The 10,000-nt window shown below is 40.4% G+C and overlaps 1 protein-coding gene across 1 annotated transcript in view; it reads right to left on the reverse strand.

Annotated features, from left to right (window-relative positions):
- The window catches only part of LOC137981046 (uncharacterized), a 36,588-nt gene that overhangs the window by 13,565 nt on the left and 13,023 nt on the right, over positions 1-10,000 (reverse strand). Inside the window, exons 2-3 of the mRNA XM_068828416.1 lie at positions 5,933-6,235; positions 1,692-1,909 (exon numbers count right to left, since the gene is read on the reverse strand). Coding sequence (XP_068684517.1) covers positions 1,692-1,909; positions 5,933-6,164 — 450 coding nt within the window. The 5' untranslated portion in view covers positions 6,165-6,235. The remainder of the gene's footprint in view (positions 1-1,691; positions 1,910-5,932; positions 6,236-10,000) is intronic.

A 10,000-nucleotide genomic window follows, 5' to 3' on the forward strand; every position in this document is an offset into this window, starting at 1 on the left:
AATGTGAAAAGCACTTTTAGGCAGGAAGTTGCATGACCAACTACGGTTGACACTGCAGTTTGCACAAAAATAAGAATTTGCAAGACAGTGAAACACAAAGCGATGATGATGATGGACAATACTTGTGTCCAACATGGCGACCATACTCCAGCTAGTCTACAGCGTACATCTTTGTAAATTGTCTCGGATATACTAGTCCCGTTTTGCTCTGACGACTCCATACAAATCCTTCTAATTTTGACTCGGTTCCCTAATGTTATGAATTGAGTCAAATTTAATACCTGACCTGCTAATCGCCTTTTCTCGCAGTCGGAGACTGAGTTACTAAGGGTGCAGCTCAACAAGGTCGGACCGAAGGAGCTGTGCTGCCGACTAGGCGCTCGGCCCCTGAACACGACCCATGTATGACCTCGGAGCACAGCACCACAGCCAGATGGAATAGTGCTCGGAGTAGATTTTGAGGAGGGAGGAAAACCAGAGTACCTAGAGAAAAACCCTCCTGAGTCAGATTGAGATCGACTAAAACTCAGCCCACATACGACCCGAGCCAGAATTAAACCCAGGTCACAGAGATGGGAGGCATGCTTGATGACCACGAAACCACCCTGACTCCCCAAAGAAGGATTTGTTCGTGGTCATAGTCATCAGGGCATTACTGGGCTAAAACCCTTTTGCCTTGAAATGCTAATTTTTGGCGAGTACGCCTTTTGGATGTCGTTCTTTCATGATGTCCAGAAAAATCCCTTAATTTCACAAAATTAAATTTTATGACGTCACACTTTAGGACTCTATTGGACAACCATCTTATGGTTAAATGACACCTGTCAATACAAAATATCCGCTGACCAGTATCATGTGACCATATCGCGGGCTCAAGTTTAGAGCTCATCGAGGTCAGCTGTTTTTTGAAGTTGACCGCTGAGGAAGTTCTGGGACATCTATTTGGTTGGATCGCAGGCTCAATCCAGGTTAACTTATTGAAAGAATAAATAACCGGGGGCCTCCGCTTTTAAGCTTGGCTAAATCTTGATGAATCTTGATGCCACCGTTACCTCGTTTTTGAACTCAGTCCTTTTGGAGAATGATCAAGCTCATAAGAACAGGGAAACATTCTTCGAGTCATGCTACCTTTCAAAGATCAGAGATCTGCGGACTTCGTTCTTAAAAACCGAGAACATTGGCAACCCAAGACAAACAGTATTCACGAGTCCAAAAATTGGCGAGCAACTTAAAATTCAGGAGAGGAAACCACCCGTCGTTCGCCGACAATGCGTTGTATATCAATTTAAATGTTTTCTGTGTGATACAGATTATATCGGCTATACTGCTCGTTATCTCCATCAGCAAATTGAAGAACACAGAGCCGCCGCCGTTGGTGCACAAGTGAAAGGTTGCCACGGAATTACACCTCGAGCTTTTGAAACAGTTCTCCATTTTAAAGAAATGTCAGTGAAGTGTGAAGACGCCAAAGTTGAACACACAATCAGACTCAATCCGCGAGAAAGTATTTGTTTAGAACTTTAATTTTAATTGCACCCACACTAATTCGTTAGATGACCTTATAAACAACGACTTAATTTAAACTTGAACTTGAAACGACCATTACATTTATCACTTGAAAATGAAGTGCAGATAACTTTGAAATTAAATGTCGTGTAACATCGCTCATTTTTGTAATCAAACTATTTTACCTGCCTAAATTTCTCAGGCCTCACTCTTTGCCGCGGCTTTATACACTGGTGATGCTCAAGCCGATTATTTGGTACCAGTTGCATCTCTCCTGGATAAAACACCTGTTCGGCATTACCTTCTTTATCTATGATCACTGTTTTTGAGAGTTTCCACAGTCTGTCTCTCTGGACTCTAAAGCACTCAGGGAGGAAGTCCTCGTTGGTAAAAGTGCTGAATCCTGTTGTAAAGTGCAATTATACAAGGTTAATTGCTAGAAAGGAAAGAAAGCAGGCAACTACGTATGTGATCGACATGGAAACGTCAATAAAAGTCATATATAATTCACGAGGATGTCAGGCATTTGAAACAAAGAATTCGGAACGTCCGAAAATCTGGGGGAATTTCGAACATTTATAGTGTTGTTCTGAATTGTGTTCTTTGGATACAGAATATTTGATTGACCTACCACATAACACATTTATTTCAAACGTTAGGTACCATATCAAGTACGATGTGTACCGGTATTACACATGTTTGCCTACGTCTCGCCATAATTAACAATAATTCACTGAAGTGGAGGTGTAGATATTGCCGGTAAATTCCGTTCTCAGGTTGAATCCGTTTTTACCTATACCGTAGTTTTTTTGGATACAATGCGAACTCGGTTGTAAGATGCACCTTTAACTTTCAAAGTTGATGGCATTTATGTCACAAACTGAAAATTTCATTAACATACTCAGTTATAAGACGCATTTCAAATACAGGAATTTGGTTCAACCCATCGCTAATTATGCTGTCTCAACTGAAGATTGCACTGGAAGTCAAGACAAATGGCAGAAGGAAATTCAACTAGAATTTTGAGGAAAAACCTTTAAATCCTGCTGTTATTAGTACTTTTTTGCGGGTGTTTTTGTTGTACAGCCCTAGGAATTGAGGGCCATCATCACGAACGTTGGTGTGAGGCCACCATTTTGGTTGCAGTACAGGGAAGACTGGGACGAGTTTAACATACAACATGGCGGCAAAGTATCGAAGAATCATCCCGAGGGACAGGGACTGGGATTCGGGATTGCATTTATGGACGGGAAGCGATATTCAGCGTTTTTACGAATCGGGATGCGGGAAATCGTCACTTTGGAGCCTCCAGATCCGGGATTACTGACGGCCGAAAATTTAAAATAAACTAAACTTTCGCCGTCGGCAACGACGGAAACGACCGAAAACGACCGGAAATTCAAGTGTAAGGGAGTGAGTGACTGAGGCCTACACTAATCCCTATCTCGTATTTTCGCCTTTCAGTTACGAGTGCAACTTTAATTGACCGCCCTCTTTTGCAACATATGAGGGGCGGGTTTTTGTAGATTTCTTTGAGCAATGGTTGTCGCTCTGTTAAAAGCCAGTCTTTCATGGGTATTTGTCACTGCTGGGTGGTATTGTGTAATGAAAGGCAAGATTCGTTTGCTCTCCTGTGGCTTTTTAAGGAGTGCCAGTTTCCTGTTTTGAATTGCACTTCCGAGAGGGTCCTTTGAACAACAAGATTCTCGGAATAACCTCTTTTACGTAGGCGTGATTTGAAATTTTGGAGAGAAGACGCCAAAAGCGCTAACCTTCCCAGCGGTTTTTTCTATGATTGTAGGTAGTATAGAGGGAATATTCCAACTTCAATCAGGGTCAAAAGACTTTGGGACACTTACTATACATGCTTCCATCGTTATATGAGCAGCGCGTGTTCTCCTTTCGCTGACTTTTTCGCGCCCCCTTTCCCCCAGACAATGTTGAAACATGCGAGCTATCGATGAACGGATCTTTATTTCGGAGACTGTGAAAAATCGACATTGTAATGGGGGAATGGGGAAAAGCGGCAATTGTCCCAAAGTTTTGACCAGGATTGTCTGAGAAAAGAATTTATTGATAATTGGTGTCAAGGCCTGCTAGGTTTATTGAATCTCATTAGAGAATTGTCTCAGATATTAAAACAATACATATAACACCGGTGTATAGGTGGTAAGAGGAAGGATTGTGAAAACGGTGGGTTACAGTGAGTGGTCAACAGTTCTCGGCCACATTTCTCGGCTATCTAAAGGAAGACATTTAGGTATAGAAATTGCTTTTAAAAAAAGACTGTACAAAAAACATAATAAATCTTTCTTTTGTATTCATACAAGCGCCTTTTGGCTTTAAACGATCATCGGGTATGTATTTTTCAACATTTCTTACCCTAGAAACAGCAAGAGATCAAATTAGTTGCCGAGTTAGCATATTATTTTACAATCCCCGAGAACTGTTGAAAAACGCATTAAGCGTAATTTTTGTTCAGAAACGAACGCCAATTAAAGATCAGCGAAAGTGTATATAACACAACCCGCCATATATTCTGGTAGCTACATCAAAAGCACAACCACAAAATGTGTTTTTAAGAGTGAGAACTGTGAGTGAGAACTGTTGCCGTTGTCAACATTGTCCCAACAGTTTTGGCCAGGATTATAGGTAAACAACAGATTTCAACCTGAGACTGGATTTGACCGACAAAATATACTACTGAGACTACACGACTGAGGTGAATAATTGTTTTAGTATGTACCACAAAAGTTAATAAAAACCGAACCAAAAAACTTCTTTATTTTTGTTAAATGTGGTCTGAAATTTACATACATACATACATACATACATAATTGACGGCTCCCCATAGGGGCTTTTCAGGGCTAATGAAACAATCAACGAAACAACAGAACACAACAACAACAACTATTAAGAATCCCAACTGGCCGGAGGCAAACCAGTTGGCTATTTACAAGTGCAGCTGGGAAGTTGAACCAGGGACTACCGGGAACAATTTCAGCGAGTGGTCAGAGCGAGTCTTGAACCCGGGATCTCCGGATCTCAAGGCAAGCGCCCTAACCACTGGGCCACACTGGCTACTCGGAGGTAAATACTACTTGGATAATCACCTCAGAGTATGCCAATCAGCACGCGCGGAGAGCACTATTCACCTGTGTGGTATACACTATTTTAATGATTACAATGGTGATTATTGAAAATTCTCTGTGCTGATTGGTTGCCGTTGAGGTGATTATAACGCGATAATCACCTAAGCGGTTTTTTCAAAATGGCCGCAAGCCGTTTTGTCGAGGTGACAGACGAAGAAATTAATTGTTTTAAAGAAACTGCATATTTTTCAAATCATCACCAATGCAATTATACTAAAACAATTATTCACCTCAGGCTCGGTGAATATCGGTGAATAAAAACCTCGACTTCGTCTCGGTTTTCGTTCATCGATATTCACCTCGCCTTCGGCGAATAATTCCTACACCATTAATTTTCGGGCGATTTTATTGCCTAATTAACGTCAAGAGGTGCAAACTCACAGTATAGCCCCAGTTTGCGTGGATATTTGCCCTGCGAAATGCTGTAGCGATCATTTCCGTCGAAAAGAAACAAAGCCAGCGGAAAAAGGGCAGCAGGAGAGTTTTCATTTTACATAAAAGAAAAAGGTCTAGTGATAGCGACATTAAAAAGCTGGTCACAAAATTATTATATGCTGTCAACGTCTTTGAAGATAAAAAAAATTATCAGCAGACTTTAGAGATTTGATCCTATGCGAACTTAAAGTGAGTCATTTTATAGAGTAGAGAATTTAATATACTGTGTTTACTAACTTTAAAATAAGAAGCCAGTCGTTCAAACGAGAAAAAAAATCCAACCGCACTTGAAGACGCTGTCATCCGGACTTTGCACATTCTGTCTTTCATGGTTAAAACGTCTTTTTAAGGAAGCAAAAAAGCACGAAGCATCGCCATCATATAAACACTGGCTTTTTGATTATGAGCGGTTTTATGAGCGATATGAAAATTAATATGAGGGTTATTAAATAAACAAAACCCTTTCTGGTTTTCTGGTATGTTGGCTGGTAATGTCCTTGGATGAGAGGTTGTTATTTTTCGGACAATCTCTCAGCCGCGGACATTATCAGCCCGACATACCAGCCGCGCGAAAAGGTTTACTTCCTAAATACCCTGATTGCCTAACTCGGAGGTGATGATCCAAGTACTATTTACGTGCACCTCCGAGTAGTCGGCGCACGAGATTTGAAATTTCCGTCCACATTTTACAAAAATTAAGTATAGTTTTTTGGTCCGCTTTTTGATCAACTTATGCCTATATACTAAAACAATTAGTCACCTCCACTTCGGTGACTAATTGCTAATTATGATGATTCGCTGATATCTGACTGATTCGGAAAGCATTATATCGCTCTTACCACTTGAAATTTCAGGAAGAATAAATCCATGCTCATCGACAAGGAAGTCGTATCTTTTTGGGGGTTTTTCCCTGGGATTGGACATGACATTATCGTATTGGTTACTCTGGGCAGTTTTCAGAAATTGTTCCACGGGGTCTTTCTTTCCTCCTCTTCTTATGAGTTGTTGAGGTGACCACTGTTGGTCAAAGTGCAGTGGGAAGCAGCACGTATTTCCTTGATTTCCAGCCATTTAGTTTTCGGTTTGGAAAAGATAAAAGGCAATGTGTAGGCGCGTTCAGCCAAAAACACTTCCTCGTCTACCTACACACAAAAATCATTGCCTTTGGAGTTCACATTTTAATAGTATTGCTTAATTATCCCTAACGTGGAGATCAATTATGTAATATTAAAGTAGAGCTAAATCATTTGAGAATAAAAAACTGGCGAAATTAATAACGAACAAGTTTCGACGTCCTCACGACAGAATAGCGGCTAGTTTTTCTCATTTGCATTACAATGTAATCTAACGTAGGTGCGAGGCAATTTCGGGTTAAAGCTACAAAATAGCCCGAAATTGCCTCACACACATGGTAGATTACATTGAAATGCAAATGAGAAAAACTAACCCTGAAAAGGGCTCTTGTCAAGTTCAAAATGACAGTGACAATTGCGATATTTTGTGAATAAGGTTATGTGAATATAACTTGAAAATATGGGGTAAAGTATTTATGAATGTAACAGAATCAGTAGCTTATAGTTCTATGTGAAAAATTTAGTACAAATAGAGTCAGATTGACGTTTACCAATGGGTGATCTTTTATGCTCTTCAACACATTGATGGGGGTGTCGGCGCGTATAGCGGACATAACCAACATCACACAGATCACATTTATATTCCTACTTCAAGTTGTGAAGACTGGTTGAATTTCTTGACCGATCCGGTTTCCTAAGTCTTCAAGTTCTGTACAACCTCGTTCCCAGGGCTTTTCCCTCACTTGAGGTGGGACGTGCCACCCTCAAGTCAGGGCAAAGCTCTGGGAACGAGGTTGAGTTCTGCAAGTTGACATCGTACAACATCCGCTGACTTCCGATCTTTAAAAGGCAAGAATATTTTTGTAGGGTTTTCGCTTTGTTGGTTGGAACTATCAGTAACCTGCAAGCCAGAGGCCTTGGAGGTAATAATCCGGGCTATGGTTGAGTTGACAAAGTTCGCCTAATATTTCAGTTTAGAAAACATTGTTTGTAAATGTTCACATTCCTCAACAGAAAAATATTGCCAAGAGGATGAGAGATGTTAACTCAACTTTATGATGCTTTCTTTTACTATATCGGGTGATTCAGTGATTATCTTATCATATTGGGTGGTTATCTCATTATACTTGGTGTCTCTACATTCGGTGATTTGTGCTTTTGTCATTTAGTGCTTTATTCGTCATGATCGTCACCAGTTGTCTCGAGGAACCATAGAATTTGGAGGTAATCTGGGGAAGGCAGGCATAATGCAATTTTGACTTTTGCCGCTCTTTGAAACACTTTTTCTTAATTAAAAATTAATAATGCTATCAGAAAAATCTTAAAATTAACTTCCATTCAATTCATCTCCTCTAAATGGAGATTCTTAATAGCGGAGCTCCGCGCACCGAAGGCGCCCGCGCGGAGCACTATGGTTAAGAAAATATGGTAACCCATCCATGCGAGAAATTTTGCTTTTAGCCGTGACGTCATCGTGCGGCCGTACGTCCACCCCTTCATCTATGCCATTAAGACCAGTATCACTTGACCATATCGCGGGCTCAAGTATCAATACTTGTATACTTGTATACTTTTCTCACTGCCAAAGGCTTTCTGTAGGGTGGCCAGCACCATACAAGTTTTGAAATGGTACTATTCTCTTTAACTCTCTGACTAGCAATGCAAAAAGGCCTAAGACTGTTGATTTTAACACTCCAACCAGGAACGCATACTTGTCTACAAGCCTTGAACCTTAAGATTTCTTTTGTTGGCATAAAAAATAAATAACATTAGAAACTGTTGACAACTGTACATACCAACATGAGGTCTGACTTCAAAATAGACAGTATAATTTACTGACAAACTTAACCATCAACTGACAAAGTTTAAATTGAGGGGATGTGTGGAATATGTCCTCAAGTGACTATACATACTGCACAGTCTGCAATACTTCCTTCCACTTTTGTTTCACAAAATAGTTATATTTTATCGGAAATATAGTCTGCTGTAAAGTTGCTCCCAAACACACTGTAAAAGCATAAAGTCTGTGTCTAGATAATACAACTAAATGAGCCAGGTAATTCATTGATGGCAGCACTTAGCTCTGTTTTCTGTAGAGTAACAAGGGGTATCACTGATCCCCTTTAACCCACTGACCCCTTTGGGAGTGAGACTTGACAGATTTTACAAGGAAGGATTACGTTTTTGCAGACGTTGGCCATGTAGCACTTTTATTTGAACAGACTTAACTGATTAGAGTGTAATGTGAAGTGCTAGTTTTTGTACTCCATATGAAGCATGTGAGCGTTAGCCCTACTGATTGACAGATTTTACTCTGTCTAATGCCAGGGAGATTCTAGTAGTCAATTGAGGTCATCCTAGGGCGTTTGAGGTGTCAATGGGTTAAGCAGTCAAAAACTTTGTCCCTCCCATTAAATGGGATGCTAACTGATCACAGAATTTGTTACAAAGTCTATCAAACATTTGTCAGTATTAAGTTGTATGCGGGTAAATATAGAGAGGCGAGGTGGATTACAGTTATAGAAAACTGAGAGATGATCAAGACCAACCTCGTTCCCAGGGTCTCTCTTCTCTGCCTCCTTTCTCCTCAACGACAAAGGAGGCAGAGAAGAGAGGGTGGATGAAGACCTGGCCTCGGTTGTTCAAAACGTGGATAGCGCTACCCACCAGGCCCCAGTTGTTCAAATGATGGATAGCGCTATCAGCCGGATCAATCACTATCCAGTGGATAAGTAATAGCGGAAGCAACTGCACTTTCCAGTGGATGGCGTTATCCACCTTTAGAACAGCTGGGGTCAGGTAAATCACTATCCAGCAGATAAACACTACCAAAACCAAACGCCACTGTAATTAATACTGTGGGCTGGGCAATTACGGAAAAAAACTCCTTATGAAGTAGTATGTAAATGTACTTTCAGAAAGAAGTACTCAATTACTCAAGTGAATGGTGTCATTTTTATAACTGACTTTTAAGTGCTACAAGTAATAGGTTCTAGAGGATGGTCAAGCTTTACATTAAATCATACATTTTTTTATTTATTTCATCATAAACGTTAAGCTACGTATTTGCTGAGTATTTGCATAACAAAATCAACAACTGAAGTTTTTTTTTTTTTCTAAGTACCTAAAATGTAAGACAAGTTCCATTGGATGTGAGTTGTACGTCTCATTTCATTGATTTGATTTTCTATAATCTGATCTGACCTCTTCTTCCAGTGGAGCTCGAGGTTGAGATCAGTACAGTGTAATGCACCCAAATGGAACGCGAGTAAAATTTTCAACCTACCGAAAGGATTGCTTTGCATGCCAGAGAGACGGGCCTTCCACGATATTTTCAAAGCGTTCAACAGCACTGTCACAAGCCAAACGACTTTTTTTTTGCATCAGTAATTACGTCTTTCTCTACCCAAGAAATCATCTGGTAAAGGTTCTCGCACCTTTCCAGGACACTCACATGTACGTAAGTAACTATACGAGAAGATCTTATGGATTCATATAATAATATACAGCAATTTAAAGAGTCGGCATGAACTACATTTTAAAGACATAATTGGGTGCTTACCATTTAGCCAAAAAATCCGGAAATTTCGGTTTGAGGTCAAATGGAAGGGCAATTTTCCGGAAAATCATTTCGGAAATTGTGGACAACCTCCAGAGGTAGTCCTCGAGCGCTTACCATTTGAAAAGAATTTTCGGTAATTCCGGGGAGAATTCAAATGGAACAGTTCGTCCCGGTCAACGTCCCGGTGGAGTGTTTTCGGAGAAGTGGAAGTGTATACGATTAGCCCATTTCCGATATATTTAGGCGCGTAAGACTGGTAACAAATCAGGACG

Source organism: Montipora foliosa, chromosome 1, assembly GCF_036669935.1.
Source record: "Montipora foliosa isolate CH-2021 chromosome 1, ASM3666993v2, whole genome shotgun sequence".
Lineage (NCBI taxonomy): Eukaryota > Metazoa > Cnidaria > Anthozoa > Scleractinia > Acroporidae > Montipora > Montipora foliosa.